The sequence below is a fragment of the Mercenaria mercenaria genome, chromosome 10, assembly GCF_021730395.1.
Source record: "Mercenaria mercenaria strain notata chromosome 10, MADL_Memer_1, whole genome shotgun sequence".
NCBI classification, from domain to species: domain Eukaryota; kingdom Metazoa; phylum Mollusca; class Bivalvia; order Venerida; family Veneridae; genus Mercenaria; species Mercenaria mercenaria.
The window spans coordinates 38,461,719-38,479,561 of record NC_069370.1 but is presented as its reverse complement, the minus strand read 5'-3'; the positions used below and the strand labels follow the sequence as shown (position 1 = coordinate 38,479,561).

Sequence of the window (17,843 nt, the reverse complement as noted above, 5' to 3'; positions counted from 1 at the left end):
TTTTAGAAAAAATAGCATTTAGTTACATTGTAGATATTTTCTGGCTTAGGTGTGTTAAAGTCATAGAGCCTAATTCTAAAAATGTTCAGTTTCTGGTTCGGTTTTTCTTATAGACAGATAAAACAGACTGTTAACCCTTATCATGCTGGACATGTTTGGTTCTGCCTTTGCGACCAGTGTAGACCATGATCAGCCTGCACATCTGTGCAGTCTGATCATGATCTGCACTGTTTGCTATTCAGCCAGTATCTTTTTGGTAAGCACCCCGAGCCCTTTAACAGTTAATGGTACTGTTCAAATTGGAAGATGGACAAGTTCATTATAGAAATTTAGCAAGGAAATGGTTAAGAGATATTGATATAAATTGTTTTCAGGATTTTAGTGTGTAGCAGTCAGCCAAGGTGCTGTTGTTTTAGTCCCGTTAAACCGTCGCTAGTCTTTGCGGGCATGGTGGACGGTTCCATTGCTATGTGGGACCTGAGGGAACCAATGTCAATACATCAACCAACCTTTGTCAACGATGAGTCTTACTCTCTCAGATATCCTACATATGATACAGGTAAGTCTGTTTGTACCCTAGCAAAGGAAGCTTAGCCTTTAGCCTGCTGGCAGCAAGTAATTCTGCCTTTGCGACCAATGCAGACCAAGATCAGCCTGTACATCCATGCAGGCTGATCATGGTCTGCACTGTTCGCTATTCGGTTAGTAAAATTTCAGTGAACACCTTTGAATAATAATGGTATTGCCCAAATTGAATGATGGACTAGTCCACTTTAAAGATTTAGCAGGGTGAAGGTTAAATTGTAGAGGGATGGGCGCATAGTAGTCCTCTTACTGTCAGCCATGCATTAGGTCTGTTGAAAAAAAAAATTGTCTTGCAAACTACAGTTAACACTCGATATCTTGAATTCCAAGGGATCAAGCATTTATATAATGGATATTCGACTTAAAATGATATTTTGTGCATATGGACAGGACTTGAAAATGTTTTTGAGATAGGCAGAATTTATCCCTTCACATGCTTTAACAATAAAAAATTATTACTTAATAACATCATTACATATGTTTGTCAAACGTTTAAGTTAACTACTGAACTGGATGTATAGAACATTGAAAAGCTCATAATACAAGAGAATAAATGTTTTTCTTAAGTATGTTGTTTTTATTTCAGCATGTGTCTTGAAAGAAGAAAATCACCATAGTCCTGTCTCCTCAATCCTTCCAATATATTCTTACATAGATACGTGAGTAGTATAACAGCTCTTTTTATTGAAGCAAAGTAATCCCTTACTTTGGGTTTTCCCAGAAATCATATGCAGTACATTGTGCTTTTTGCTCTTTTTAGTTTCTATAGAATATAATTGAAGTTTTATAGGAATCTGTATATGTTTGACAATTTTACTGTGACTCTTATAAAGGATTGTGTAAGCCTTAAAATTGAATGAAATTACCAAATTGTAATGCAGTATATTTCTGCTTTGTGGGACCTTTTTTGTTGTCAGAGTGTGATTCCAAATGCCCTTCATCTCTTTGGGTTCAAAACCCAGTACAGGATTGAGAATTCTTTTTATCACATGTTTTTCAGTGAATTATCAAAATATTAAGAGTGAAATGTATCTGGTGGTAAGAAACTATAATATGGAAGAAAATTTGACTGTTTTACATGTTAGATAAAAATATTTTTCATTCATAAACACCATATCTTACGTTTTCACGAGTGGCTGTGCCAGTCGTGAAGATACTGCATCTGGTGTTCATTAGTGAAAGCTATTTAAATCTTACACTGAAACAAACAAATATCCTCTATATGTTGGGAATCTCTTCAGCTTGTTTGTGGAATGTCAGTGGTTCTACCCATATATAATGTTCAGAGAAGCACACAAGGTTTTCCTCCACAATCAAAAGCTGGAAAGTCATCATATCGCCTATAATTTTGTCAGTGTGACATCTGCATGGGTACCACCTGTATCTTAAAAGAAATATTTAGAGGGGCACCTAGAATCTTCCTTAATATGAACTAGATAGTGTTTGTGTCAGTTACCAAATGAAAGAAACAAACTTTTTGCAGGTCAAAGACAGATGGGGCACAGTCCAAAGCATCAGAAGGTATGATATTTGGTCATAATTTAATTCTATACTTAAACATATTGTATCTGTGGTAGATTTATTGCTTTGGTTTATTTTCTTTAACAGAAAGGTTTGTTAATTCTTTTTGTCAGCCTCGTTGTCAGAAAATAATTGTCAGAATCCTTCATTTGTTTGATTGTCAGGTTTTGTGAATAAAAAGTTAGATAGTGAAAAGAGACTACAGCTGATTAAATTAATTTATTTTTGGTTCCATTACTTTCAGTGTCAAGATAGCTCATGTACCTTCAGTGAATGCAGCTTACACTAGTTTTAAACTTAGACTTAAAATATTCTTAGAAACTTCCTTGCAATTAGGGATGAACTAAGTTAAGCTTGTGCTGTCCGCCATACATTAGTTGAAAGAGTTACAAATAAGGAATTTGTCTCCAAAAATATCAGTTTTCAGATTACAGACACTGATACTAAAAATAGAAATTAATGTTTATTACTGTTTTTCTTTCCAGATACATCTTCTGGGTTGTCTTTCCAGCTAGTCTCAACTGAAGAAAGTGCTGTTTTACATTTCTGGGTATGTGAAGTTTTGTTTTGTCACTTTTCCCCTTATTTTAAAACTTTGTGACAAAAGGGCACTTCAAAGGACATAGAATATAGCGATAAAGTGCAACAAATGGTTCACTGTGCTTCCATAGTGCTTTCACTGAATGTATGATCTTTTGAATATTTCAAGTGGGTCTGAGTTCTGTATGTATGCTGGTGTTGAATTCCAGATTACAGGACAAGAGTAACTTAAGGATTTCCTAAAAAACTCTATAAAGGGTTTGGGAATAAGAATTTCCAGAAGAACATCAAAACAGTGCAAATATATTAAATATCAGAACTCTAAATAATATCAATTAGTTTGATATAAGTACTAAAACATAAAGAAAGCCAAATTTTTTTCATTTCACAACACTTATCATGGCCGAATGGTTAAGGTTGCTGACTTTGAAACACCCGTTACTGCTACAGGTTTGAAACCTAGTATGGGACATAGCATTCAGATTTCTTTAATGTGAAGAAGTCATCTAACTGGCTTACAGAAGGTCAGTGGTTCTACCCAGGTGCCTGTACATGATGAAATTATGCCGAGAGTGGGTTTTTGGGTTTTCCTCCACCAGCAATAGCTGGAAAATCGCCATATGACCTTTAACTGTATCAAGGTTGATGCTTTACCCAACGAAAGGTAAGTATACAGATAAAGTCTGTTTAAAAATGAAAACAAGAAAACAACAGATTCATTCTTCTACCTTATTGTCAGTGCTATTTTATATTTTAGGTTGTGGCTGAGATAGGCATACCAGAAATAGCAGGGTCAGAAAATGATCTGGGTCTTGCGCCAGGGGCTGGTGTTAAATTGCTCAAAAGTTCTTCACTTACTATGAGCAATCCGTCCAAGTAAGAACCTATCAATTAATTTAATGTGAAATTAAATCCAAAACTGTAAATTTACTAATATCTGTGGGGGACTAATTTTTGTACAGGGGCCTCCATGGCTGAGGGGTTAAGGTTGCTGACTTTGATTCACTTGCCCCTCACAGATGAGGATTTGAGCCTTACTTGGGTAGTTGAATTCTTTATGTGAGGAAGCCATTTAGCTGGCTTACAGAAGGTTGGTAGTTCTTACCAGGTGCCAGTTTGTGATGAAATAATGCACTGAGTGGCACCTGGGGTCTTCTTCCACTGTTGGTATGACATTAAACCCAACAAAACAAAATATAAAAAAATGTGGATTTAGTGGTTGAATAAATACACAAAATTAAATGTCAGTGGACATGTAAAAATCCCATTCATTGTATGTTCAAAATTTGAAGTCCAAGAATTCATATCCCCTGGAAATAGCCATTTTGGCCCAAACCAAGAAATTTGGTGCTGATAAAATTAAAGGAATTTGCTGTATTTGAACTTCAACTTCCAAGTTCTGTGCCATAAAAACTTCATACAGTTGTAAATTTACCTATTTTCTGTCTTACTATAACAAATGTATGGGCCTATGTGCCAATTTGTTTTTAGATATTTGCCTATGATTAAAGAGAACCCAAAATATTTTAGACTGACTTTATTACATTATATGGATTTTTTTCGCCTACAAATAATTTTGTTCTATTGGTTTCAGTAGTTGACACAAGAATTGTCATTTATTCATGACATATTTGGACCTAGGTTTTATTGTGGGCAATTCAGAAAAAAACATGCAGAATTACCTTAAACTTAACACTTGACTTCAAGACTAGAAAATAACTATTCAGTGTAGAATTAAGTAGCCATATCAATAAAAGCACCTATTAAATTGGTCTTGATTGTTGACTTTTTGATATCTGACAGTTTTTCTGAGGCATTGTAAGTTATGATTTTGTTTTAGTAGTAATAGAATGAAAAGGGTAACAGCTGAGATTTGTCCAGAATCCCAAAAAACAAAAGTAAATTATTTCACAGTATTTTATTTAAATAAATATGTACCAGTGCACAAAAAGTGTCATTTATAGTGATATAACTTCATATTGTATATGTTACTAGAAATAGTTCGAACTTTACTCGGTGTGTTGAATTCTTCATGTGAGGAAGCCATCTAGCTGGCTTGCGGAAGGTCGGTGGTTCTACCCAGGTGCCCGCTCGTGATGAAATAATGCACGGAGAGGCACCTGGGGTCTTCCTCCACCCATCAAAGCTGGTTGCCATATGACTTATAATTGTGTTTTGCAATGTTAAACCCAACAAAACAGAACATTTTAGAATTATGCTTAAGGTGACTGGTGCATTGGAATTTTTGGAAATAAAAATCAAAATTACAACCATTTCAGTGAAATTGGAGAAATTTGACAGTTGATACCCTTGATTTTATTGCAAACACAAACTGTACAACTTGTATTATAAATTTTTGTCTTTACAGTGTGCATATTTTTATTTTTTTTGCCTACTCTTCTTTACAACTGAAATTCATTTCTCAGCACAGTGTAGACCATATTTGCATGGAGGAATGATTCAGTGCATGTATATGTATTTAGTTAAAATATGCAAAGATTGATTCTTGAATATTTGAAATTGAGAAACAAGTAATAGTGTACATAATTTATGTGATTGATTTTTTCTTGTGACAAATATAAGAAGTGAAGACTCCCTTATAATATTTTATGAAATGCAAAATGTATCTGAGTTGTGAATATTTTGTAGCTTACTATGAATATTTTTAAAAAAGATTGGTATATATAGGGTTTTTTTTTTTAGCTAAAATAGAATAAGCCAATGTATATTTTTCACTTCAGTAAAAAAAAAAATCCTGGACTGCCTATATAAATTGCCTGTCCATAGCCTGTGGTATTTGACTAGTTTATACTCAACATGTTTACTGGGATAATAAGGCAATAATTTGAAAATTATAAATTTCAAATTATAAATGAATAAAAGAAAGTGTGAAAATTAGTTTCTGATGTCATGTAATAAAACTTTTAGTTTTTCTTAATTGCTTGCCAGAGGTTTGCTTATTCCATTGAGATGTGACAATCCTTTTTTCATCATCTTAAATAGATGGCAGTGTATCATCATTTTTGCTTTTGTTTGTTTTCAGAGATACAAGGTTACAGTCAGGATTACGAGCATTAGATATGTCACTGATGCCTAGTGATCCCAATCATTTCTATGTAGCCACAGATTCTGTAAGTATCACTTAGTAGATATTGCTATCCAAATTATGCTTTTACCTAAACAGAGCATGATATGCTCATGGCAAGCATGCATTCATCGCACATTATGTTAATTTACACTTAATATAAATACCATTTCCTCCAGATGGTGAACGTTTTTAAAGGTTGTCATGGATCTTCCTTGGGTGGTATCTATCAAAGATATTCAAGTGGTTCATAAAATATGAAAATCTTCAGTGACATCGCCATAATCACTGATTTGATTTTATGATAGTCTTGTGGAAATGTTTATTGGGTGAGGAGCAGGTTTTCTTGAAAATTTTGAAAATCGTCTCTTATGAATCTTCTGGTCAGATGTCAGCACAATTTTTGAAGGCATGTTCATTTATAATTTAGTGAACATCTACAAGAGGTGTTCAATCTGTCACGATTTGTCAAAAACATGGCTGCCTAACACACTTGAAATAACAAAATACTTTTATGATAGAAAAAGTCCATGGAAAATGATACTCATAAATGTTTGCTATTATGCATTGGCCATGAATTTTGGTAAATAACGACTAGTGTGTTGTTTATTTCCAGGGTTGTATTTTACATGGAATAAGGTTTGGAAAGAGAACCTTTCCCCGTGCTCATTCTCCTGTGATAGGTAGGTCTTACTTAACATCATATTATTGCATTTTTATCTTGAAACATGTAAGTGAACCCATTAGAAATGCCTCAGTACTAAATATCCATTTAATTCATATGTAGTTCTAATAAATTCATAAAGGTCATGTTACGATCTTACTAGTCACATAAGTTAGTTGAAACATGTCTGGCCTTGTTTTGCCTGATCCACAACTGCTGGTGCCATCGAAAGATTTAAGAATCATCTTGCACAAAATGATTTAGTTTTTCAGCAATCTTTATGGATCGTTAAACTGTATTATTATGATAATTTAGTTCCTTAAATTTCATACCAGTACTAACTTCTACCTCATAAAATACTTGACAACTTCCCCACCTGAAGTCTTTGGTGAAAATTTTATAATTTTACTTATAATGAAGATCTCTCAAACTTTAATCCTACAAATGGTCCACAGTTTTCCTTAAATATATTGTTAGACTGCAAGTAAAAATCCAAACATTTCAATTTTTCATACCATCTATGATCAAGTAGCTTTAATCCATTGAATTATATGTGTAATACCAGAAATATAAGTATTTTGTTTTCTTAATTTCAGATACCATTGTTGATGTTGTTTCTATTGATTTTTCACCATTTGATCAGCCTTGTTTTCTAGTAAGTATCTGAATGAAAGTATCCAGGATCATTTTCTGTATTGGTAAAAAAATTTTGTGTTGTTGTTTTTTAGTCATAATGATGTTTAGAGATGTATTTTGTAGGTAGTTAAGTTTTATTTTATAGATGATCTGGTTCAGGGAGGAGAAATTATTTGGTAACATAAGCATTCTTAAGGGTCTGTTCTGTTCAATTTGTCATGATGTTAAAGATGGATAGTCAGATTTTGGGCGAGCAATGGATTTGGTCAGAACGTTAACATCTGATCATATACCCTTATTTATGCTCAGTGAGTCCTTCATATAGATTATATTTTTTGCTTGGGGTATTTTTAAGGTGATTTTCCTGTCCTGATAGCCCAGCCAAAATAGAGATTCTGTATATTTTAGCATAAGTATGAATTTGGTAACATACTTAACCTAGGGAATGATATCAGTATAAGAGCTATAACTGCATTATATTTGACAAAGATTTTTTTTTCTAAGAATTTTTGTTCTTGCTGAAGATTTTGAGAAATTTTCTGTTTATAGACTGGTTGCTCAGATGGAACATTTTCACTTTACCACACAAAATCAGGTAATTTTGTTGTTATTTAATCTATTTTAAGTGTGTCTTATTTCTTGCTATAATAGAAAGAATGGTGACAAATATCCACTTATCAACAGTGATACACTTGCATGAGCATGGATGGCAAAGGATGCTTGAGTCATTCATGAGGTCCAAGGCCATTTTTATACTTTTTAGGGGCTCCTTGGCCAATCGGTTAAGGTCACCAGCTTAAGATTGATTGCCCCTCACCAGTGTGGATTCAAGCTTCCCGGTGGACATAGAATTCTTCATGTGAGGAAACGAGCCAGCGGAAGGTTGGTGGTTCTAAAAGGGTGCCTGCTGGTGATGAAATAATGCCTGGAGGGGCAACAGGGGTCTTTCTCCTCCATGAAAAGCTTGAAAATTGCCATATGATCTGTAATTGTGTCGGTGTGATGTTAAACCCAACAAAAACCAAAGCAAATCTTTATACTTTTGTGTATTCAAACTGCTTGAAACCCTGGATAAAGTTAAACATTTTGCTCATCTACATACAACCTCACATGTTCTATGTTTTAATGCATCAGTGAAAATTTTATACTCCTGCTTCAAGTTAAAGTTTGAATTTTCTGTTTTGAAATTAAAAAGATAATGCTATAGATAAGACAATGAGGTAGACATATTGTTTTTGCCCTGTCCGTCTGTCACACTTCATTTCCAATCAATAAGTGGAGAACCATTTGACCTAGAACCTTCAAACTTCATAGCGTGATATTGCTTATGGAGTAGATGACCCCTATTGTTTTTTAAGTCGCTCAATTAAAGGTATGTATCACAGGGGCCTGAACATGGAAAACATTTCCGATCAGTAACATGAGAACCACTTGACCAAGAGTGTTGAAACTTCATAGGATGATTGGACATACAGAGTAGATGACCCCTATTGATTTTGGGGTCACTCGGTCTAAGCTCAATGTCACAGCGACCTGAACATGGAAAACTGTTTCCAATCCATATCTTGAGAACCACTTGACCCAGAACATTGAAACTTCATGGGATGATTGGACATGCCAAGTAGATGATCCTTATGATCCTTATTGCATTTCAGTCAGTAAGCCAACCATCAGTGTCTCTTTGATTTTGGCTCTTGTCCCCTATTGACTTCTTGCCTATTACTACTGTGCTTTGGGGGAGACATGTGCTTTTCTACAAAAGCATCTTCTAGTTTAGCTCAGTTATTAGATGCAGTTTGTTTTTTTACTTTACAGAGAATCCTCTGATAACCTGGCCTACTATAACTAAAGGTCAAGCAGTGCAGTGTATAAGATGGTCGCGGAGCAGACCGTGTGTGTTTTACGTGCTTGATGTTACATCTACTCTATATGTGTTTGATCTTTTGGAGGGAGATGTTCAACCTAAATATATCGAAACAATATCAAAAGAAAGGTAAGTAAAAGTTATAAGGATGAGTGCATTTCTACATGCCAGGCTGCAGTGTTATAACACCAGTCTGAAAACGCAACTTGATTATTGGTCAGTTTCAAAATTGTTCACAAAAACAACCAGTCAGAGTGCTGTAGTTTTGGGACTGGATCCAATCTTGGCTTTATAATCTTTTACCCCAGAACTCAGGAGAAATATACACTATGTAGAGCAGATGAAGTAGCCCAGTGGTAACACTGTCTGACTACGAAACCAGGGGTCATGAGTTTGAGCCCCCTCTCATGCAGCTGAAAATTACTTACATTAGATAAGGGCCCTTATATGGATGCTTTACACCTAGGATGTTAAAGAACCAGGGAAACTAGCATGTTCTGTTTATTGCACTCTCCTGCAACTAGATATCACTAACAGTGTTCAGGAGGAATCGCCCACATAGGTTACCAGATGGCAACTGTGAGTAAGCTTTGATAGGAACAAACTTGGAAATACAAAAAAATTCTAAAAAGTCCATTGATGTCTTTCAATATTTGTAGATTTTTGTTTGGGCTGTGTCATACATGCCATAATTTTTCATAACGTTTCCGGGATTCTGAGTTAAAATTTCCGGGATTTTTACCTTTTGTCCGGGACATACACCGTGACATTGGTATTCATCTCTTTCATGCAAAAATATCATAATATACATGTAGTTTCCCGAGACTAAACATTGTTCACTCGCTTGTATTAATTTGCGGCAAATGTCGTCTAGCTTTCTAAGGGAGGTAAATACATGTATACGGGTAATACATCTATAGTTCGGCACGTGAATTTATTGCGTTCCCGAGGTGAACAGAATTAGGAGACTTACTATATACGAAGAATCAACCTGGTCATCGTGATTTAGATTCTAGCTAATTTGGTATCATTCTAAAGCTTAAACATTTATCTAATAATTAAATGAATCCTTAAAGGAATAAAATAAATCTTGTAGATAAAATCGACAATATAAAATATTTGGAGTCGGGTCAATTTTCATGGGTCGGTCGGCAAAGGCATCCAGCATTTTAATTTAAAATATGTGTGACAATCGATCTAGATCTTAAATAATTACAACCTTTTAAAATAATTATCGTTTAATTGACCCTTTTCAATAATCTCTTCCATAAAGGCTACATGTAGCTTTACCGCCAACGTGCTAAAAACAAAGAGATTTACGACTATTGTTCCTAATTTAACTATCATAAAACAGTTATTGATTGCATAATCCTGTCAGTTCTTAATCAGGGTCATCATAATAACTGACTGTAACTTAATCAGTGTCATCAAAAGATCGTCGCGTGATCAAAGCAGGCTTAATCAACACGTGTCCCGCTCGCCCGCTCGAGGGCATGAAAGTGATTAGGAATAAACAATGTGACAACGGGGACTGTTTATTGTGTAAAATTTAACAAATTATAGACAAAAACAAGTTTTTGGGGGGATTGCTTTTATTTGTTCCTGTATTTTTATTTTTCCGGGACATTTTAAGACTGTCCGGGACACCGGGACGAGTATGTAATTTCCGGGACAATCCCGGACAATCAGGGACGTATCACATGTATGGGGCTGTGTACTCATTATTTGCCAGCGGCACTACATATGTTCTGGTTTAGTTGACAACTGACTGACCACCATTATTTAGCAATCAAGAAAAATTACGTTTAATTATTCATATTTGCAAAGAAACAAGCAAAAATGAGTGCATTATTGGAAGCATTTCTAACTCTATTTATATGTCTCTCTAAAGAATCATTGTGTGTATAAATTTCAGAATAACGAGTTTTTCTCTAACAACTGTCCAGCGCCCAGATGGTCTTGGATCTTCTGGAAAAGATGCACAAATGGTATGATTTTTTTGTTGTTTGTTTGAATATAATATGTTATTCTTACAAGAAAAAGGTTTGTTTGATTCACAAGAATTTTTGGAGAACAGGTTAACACTAGAAAGGGATACTTACATAGTATATGCAAGAACAGTATTTATATCCCAGTAACTGAAATACTTGTGGAAAAAAAGTGGCTTTAAAGACATATCACACAAAAATAGATTGTTCATGTACATTGTTGTATAGGGTTATCAGTTATATAATATTGTGCTTACTGTTGTCAGGTAACAAAGACACATTTTTTTTTTACTTTTTTGAGGGGGGGGGGGGGGGGGGGAACAACACAGAAATAAAACAAAAAAAATGAATCATGTCTGTATATAAAGAAAGGACTTTTTGAATCACAGATTATTATGTCTCCCCCACCCCCCTCTGGGGGAGACATATTGTTTTTGCCCTGTCCGTCCATATGTACGTCACACTTCATTTCCGAGCAATAACTGGAGAACCATTTGACCTAGAACCTTCAAACTTCATAGGTTGGTAGGGCTTATGGAGGAGACGACCTCTATTGTTTTTGGGGTCACTCTGTCGAAAGGTCAAGGTCACAGGGGCCTGAACATGGAAAACCATTTCCGATCAATAACTCGAGAACGACTTGACCCAGAATGTTGAAACTTCATAAGATGATTGGTCATGCACCGTAGATGACCCCTATTGTTTTTGGGGTCACTCCGTCAAAGGTCAAGGTCACAGGGGCCTGAACATGGAAAACCATTTCCGATCAATAACTCGAGAACGACTTGACCCAGAATGTTGAAACTTCATAGGATGATTGATCATGCACAGTAGATGACCCCTATTGATTTTGGGGTCACTCCGTCGAAGGTCAAGGTCACAGGGGCCTGAACATGGAAAACCATTTCCGATCAATAACTCGAGAACGACTTGACCCAGAATGTTGAAACTTCATAGGATGATTGGTCATGCACAGTAGATGACCCCTATGGATTTTGGGGTCACTCTGTTGAAAGTCAAGGTCACAGGGGCCTGTACATCGAAAACCATTTCCGGTCAGTAACTTGAGAACCACTTGATCCAGAATGTTGAAACTTAGTGGGATGATTGGTCATGCAGAGTAGATGACCCCTATCGATTTTGGGGTCATTCTGTAAAGGTCAAGGTCACAGGGGCCTGAACATCAAAAACCATTTCCGATAAATAACTTTGAGAACCTCTCGACCCAGAATGTTGAAACTTTATAGGATGATTGTTCCTGCAGAGTAAATGACCCCTATTTGTTTTTGGGGTCACTCCGTTAAAGGTCAAGGTCACAGGGGCCTGAACAATGATAACCGTTTCCGATCAATAACTTGAGAACCTCTTGACCCAGAATGTTGAAACTTCATAGGATGATTGAACATGCAGAGTAGATGACCCCTATCGATTTTGGGGTCACTTTGTTAAAGGTCAAGGTCACAGGAGCCTGAACAGGGAAAACAATTTTCGATCAATAACTTGAGAACCACTTGACCCAAAATATTGAAACTTCATAGGATGATTGAACATGCAGAGTAGATGACCCCTATTGATTTTTGGGTCAGTCTATTAAAGGTCAAGGTCACAGGGGTCTGGTCATGTAAAATCATTTCCGGAAAATAACTTGAGAACCACTTGACCTAGAATGTTGAAACTTAATAGGATGATTGGACATGCAGAGTAGATGACCCCTATAAATTTTGGGGTCACTTGATCAAAGGTCAAGGTCACAGGAGCCTGAACAGTGACTTGAGAACCACTAGGCCTAGAGTGTTGAAACTTAGCAGGATGACTGGATATGCCAAGTAGATGATCCCTATTGCAGCCAACCATCAGTGTCTCTTTGACTTTCGCTCCTGACCCCTATTGACTTCTTGCCTATAGGACTTTGCATTGGGGGAGACATGCTCTTTTTTACAAAAGCAGTTTCTAGTTTGAAAGGGGTTTTCAGCTATTTCTGCTAAATAATTTTATAGAAGTAATTTTCACAGAAATGTTACAAAAGTTTTACATGAGCATATTGCTTTTATGCTAAATACAGTATCCTAAAATTAGGAAGTGATAGAACTATGTAAAAATTGAACATTGAACATTTTATGCTGTTAAAAGATGCTGAAAATTAAAATGGAAAATACCTGTATATAATAGTATGGATTTCAGAGATGAATTTGAAGCTAATTAGTTTATTTTAACTCTAATTAGCATCTACTACCATCAGTAGAGTTCTTGAGAATAATGTATAACATAGTGATATTGTCTCTTCAGCTGTTTAGTTTTGAAGATGGAAAAACAGAGATTCACACCATTACCAAATCACTGAGAGTTCCGGAACAGCTTGAGACGGACTATCTCGGCAGTTACCTACAAAGATTCTGATAGTAATAAGCATTCTTTATAAATGGTAAAACATTACCAAATCAGTAAGAGTTCCGGAACAGCTTGAGACGGACTATCTCGGCAGTTACCTACAAAGATTCTGATAGTAATAAGCATTCTTTATAAACAGTAAACCATTACCAAATCACTGAGAGTTCCGGAACAGCTTGAGACGGACTATCTCGGCAGTTACCTACAAAGATTCTGATAGTAATAAGCATTCTTTATAAATGGCAAAACATTACCAAATCACTGAGAGTTCCGGAACAGCTAGAGACAGACTATCTCGGCAGTTACCTACAAAGATTCTGATAGTAATAAGCATTCTTTATAAATGGCAAAACATTACCAAATCACTGAGAGTTCCGGAACAGCTAGAGACAGACTATCTCGGCAGTTACCTACAAAGATTCTGATAGTAATAAGCATTCTTTATAAACAGTAAACCATTACCAAATCACTGAGAGTTCCGGAACAGCTAGAGACAGACTATCTCGGCAGTTACCTACAAAGATTCTGATAGTAATAAGCATTCTTTATAAATGGCAAAACATTACCAAATCACTGAGAGTTCCGGAACAGCTTGAGACGGACTATCTCGGCAGTTACCTACAAAGATTCTGATAGTAATAAGCATTCTTTATAAATGGTAAAACATTACCAAATCACTGAGAGTTACGGAACAGCTAGAGACAGACTATCTCGGCAGTTACCTACAAAGATTCTGATAGTAATAAGCATTCTTTATAAATGGCAAAACATTACCAAATCACTGAGAGTTCCGGAACAGCTTGAGACGGACTATCTCGGCAGTTACCTACAAAGATTCTGATAGTAATAAGCATTCTTTATAAATGGTAAAACATTACCAAATCACTGAGAGTTCCGGAACAGCTAGAGACGGACTATCTCTGCAGTTACCTACAAAGATTCTAATAGTAATAAGCATTCTTTATAAATTGCAAAACATTACCAAATCACTGAGAGTTCAGGAACAGCTAGAGACAGACTCTTACAATATATCAGTCATTCTTGATATGGTACTTTGTGGTCATACAGTCGACAAAGGAAAATGGGATTTTAGAAAGTTCCAAAACTGAGAAATGTCTTTATGCTTTATTGTCTAGATTAAGAAATTTCAGCTTTCAGCTGATAAGATACATAGGTTATTAGAGTTATGGCTTCTACTTTTGGAACTGACCAATAAAACTGGAAATTAAGTACTTATGTAAACAAGGGATTTCTTCAAATACACCAACACCGTGAAACTGCCCAAGTAAATTTCCTCCATATTTTTACAGAGAAAATCGTGGAAATCTATTTTCGAAGTACAAGTTATGGGGAACAAAACTTTAAATCATTCCATGTTATTATTTTTATGTGTAAAAACTGTGATAATTGTTAATTATATAATAGGTCTTTGCTTGACTAGTGAAAATTTGTTCCTTAATTGGTAGTAAAATATTTAGTATATTTAACAGACGTACAGTAAGACTTCATTATATTAAACTCATTGAAATCTCAGATATCAAGAACACATTGCTTAGGTTATAAGAAACACATTTCATGGGGCCTCTGTGGCCGACTGGTTAAGATTGCTGACTTAGATCACTTGTCCCTCACCGATGTGGGTTTGAGCCTTTATAGGGGCATTGAATTCTTTATGTGAGGAAGCCATCCAGCTGGCATACAGAAGGTCTGTGGTTCTACTTGGGTGCCCGCTTGCAATGAAATAATGCACTGTGGGGCACCTAGGGTCTTCCTGCACCATCAAAAGGCTTTTTAAAGCTGGAAAGTCACCATATTATATGACCTATAATTGTGAGGTTTTAACTTTAAAGCCAACAAAAACAAATAAATATTTCCGCATCCGATTCTGTCTATATAGTTAACATGTACCCATTCCAAGTTTCTTAACTCTGCAACTAGCAGTGAAATGTTTTTTATCCTGATTCATTGAACCATTGCTAAAAGAGTCAGAATCCTTTAGTCCCTACCAGTTTTGCTACATCCAAGTTTTCCTTTACCTAGCTTTCATTTTTGAATCACAATGGTGCCTTCATGAGAAATTGAAATTTATGGAATACATACTTGGAACATGGAATCTCGAATTCCTGGGGACACAGCATTTTACTTCGAGATAATCCAGTAGTTATACATTATAATAGCTCAAACTCAAGTTTAACATGATACCTTTTACAAGTGCTTTATAGGAGGGGACCTGAAAATTTCTTTGAGGTTGTCAGAATTTCAAGATAAGCAAGTTAAAGATACCAGGTTTCAGTTGTATATATTTGTGAAAGTTTGAAGTATAAAGAAATGTTTAGTATTATTTTCTGCCTTTATCAGTTAATGTATTTATTTTACTAGCGTAAAGCATATTGCATTGAAAAATGTTGTACACCATAAGAAATACAAACTACCGATATAAAAGCTCGCTGTTATCATATAAAGTGGTAAACTGAAAACTGACATCTTTTGCATTCCGTGTGTAGTGACATTTTATTTCAGCTTTTGATACATGAAATATGTAAATTACTGACTGCTGTGATATTTTGATGTAGTACATATTATAATGCTAGTCGACGAGTCCTAAATGTTGACATCAATAGAATGTAATATTTTTGAAGAATGAATGTTTGTTGGAAAAATTGGAATCATTTTTTGTTTGTGAGATTTTTTTTGTTCATTGAGTTTGTTGTAATTGTATCACTTAAGAATAAATGAACTTTTTTAAAGGTTTATTGAATAATAATTCTGATTAGCTATCTTCATTATGATTTCTGGGACATCCGTGGCCGGGTGGTTGAGGTCGCTGGCTTGTAAATCACTTGCCTGTCGCTGATGTGAATTCAAATTGCTTGGGGTATAGAATTCTTTTATTTGAGGATGCAGTCCAATTTGCTTGCAGAAGGTCTGTGGATCTTTGTCAACATTATCTTGTGACATCATTTAATTATACCAGGTTGTCTGTTCATATTAAAGTACCTATTTCATATATTGTTGCATTTTAGAAGGGGATAGTTCCTCTGATATGAATCCGTCCATATTTATAGATCTATATTTGATGTAATGCATATCAAATTTTTTTTTTGTTCAAATGAAATATTAGATAGAAGTTGTTTTTCAGTTAGGGTTTTGAGCTGGATCTATTGTCCATCTGTGTACATCAGTTTTAAGAAGATTGGAGTTGTTTTAGACATGATTGTGTTTAAAATTCATGATACATGTAGCAAAAAGAATATTCACGATTTAGCAGATACTGAATTTGTATACCTTTTCTTATACTAGATTATTGTTACCTTATGCTATTTATTTCATTTCTAATAAAAATTGTGAACTGAGTAGGTGTTGGTGTTTTTTTGTATATATTATGAAAAATTTAGTTCATTAGTGCAAAAGAATATAAATATTTGTTCTATAGTTAATTAGTCTAAAACTGGTAAAAGAAGCTATTGATATAACTTTTAAGTACATCTGACTTATTAAAAACCAGAAACAAACAGATTAACTTTTCACAACTGCGCGAATGTAAAACCTCGCTAACATACTCATTAATTCAAATTCGCAAAATTTTGATCCAGCTAAAATAGGTGCTCCTGGATTCTGCACTTGAGCTGACTGGTTTTCTGCCAGTGACAACTGTGCATGAATTGGAGGTGGGGACAAATGATGTGGGACATAATATTGCCTTCCATGAAATTGTTGGGGAAAAAATCATTTGCTGCAAGTTAGGATCAAACTTGCAACCCTTATGTTCTATTTTTGCTGTCAAGACAGGTATCCTACCAATAAACATTTATTATGTCTCCCCCAGGAGACATATTGTTTTTGCCCTGTCCGTCCGTCCGTCCGTCCGTACGTCACACTTCATTTCCGAGCAATAACTGGAGAACCATTTGACCTAGAACCTTCAAACTTTATAGGGTTGTAGGGCTGCTGGAGTAGACGACCCCTATTGTTTTTGGGGTCACTCTGTCAAAGGTCAAGTTCACAGGGGCCTGAACATTGAAAACCATTTCCGATCAATAACTAGAGAACCACTTGACCCAGAATGTTGAAACTTCATACGATGATTGGTCATGAAGAGTAGATGACCCCTATTTATTTTGGGGTCACTCTGTCAAAGGTCAAGGTCACAGGGGCCTGAACATTGAAAACCATTTCCGATCAATAACTAGAGAACCACTTGACCCAGAACGTTGAAACTTCATAGGATGATTGGTCATGAAGAGCAGATGACCCCTATTGATTTTGTGGTCACTCCGTCAAAGGTCAAGGTCACAGGGGCCTGAACATTGAAAACCATTTCCGATCAATAACTAGAGAACCACTTGACCCAGAATGTTGAAACTTCATAGGATGATTGGTCATGAAGAGTAGATGACCCCTATTGATTTTGGGGTCACTCCGTCAAAGATCAAGGTCACAGGGGCCTGAACATTGAAAACCATTTCCGATCAATAACTAGAGAACCACTTGACCCAGAATGTTGAAACTTCATAGGATGATTGGTCATAAAGAGTAGATGACCCCTATTGATTTTGGGGTCACTCCATCAAA

The 17,843-nt window shown here is 35.6% G+C and overlaps 1 protein-coding gene across 7 annotated transcripts in view; it reads left to right on the top strand.

Annotated features, from left to right (window-relative positions):
• Window positions 1–16,624, top strand: part of LOC123560802 (cytoplasmic dynein 2 intermediate chain 1-like) — a 66,159-nt gene extending 49,535 nt beyond the window's left edge. For all 7 annotated transcript variants that reach the window (XM_053552814.1, XM_053552817.1, XM_053552816.1 and 4 more), the window contains 12 exons: window positions 375–559; window positions 1,172–1,244; window positions 2,069–2,106; window positions 2,592–2,656; window positions 3,404–3,522; window positions 5,690–5,777; window positions 6,348–6,414; window positions 6,992–7,050; window positions 7,581–7,626; window positions 8,847–9,024; window positions 10,811–10,883; window positions 13,170–16,624. In XM_053552814.1, the coding sequence (XP_053408789.1) occupies window positions 375–559; window positions 1,172–1,244; window positions 2,069–2,106; window positions 2,592–2,656; window positions 3,404–3,522; window positions 5,690–5,777; window positions 6,348–6,414; window positions 6,992–7,050; window positions 7,581–7,626; window positions 8,847–9,024; window positions 10,811–10,883; window positions 13,170–13,280 (1,102 nt within the window). In that variant the 3' untranslated portion in view covers window positions 13,281–16,624. The remainder of the gene's footprint in view (window positions 1–374; window positions 560–1,171; window positions 1,245–2,068; window positions 2,107–2,591; window positions 2,657–3,403; window positions 3,523–5,689; window positions 5,778–6,347; window positions 6,415–6,991; window positions 7,051–7,580; window positions 7,627–8,846; window positions 9,025–10,810; window positions 10,884–13,169) is intronic.
• Window positions 16,625–17,843: the final 1,219 nt, after the last annotated feature.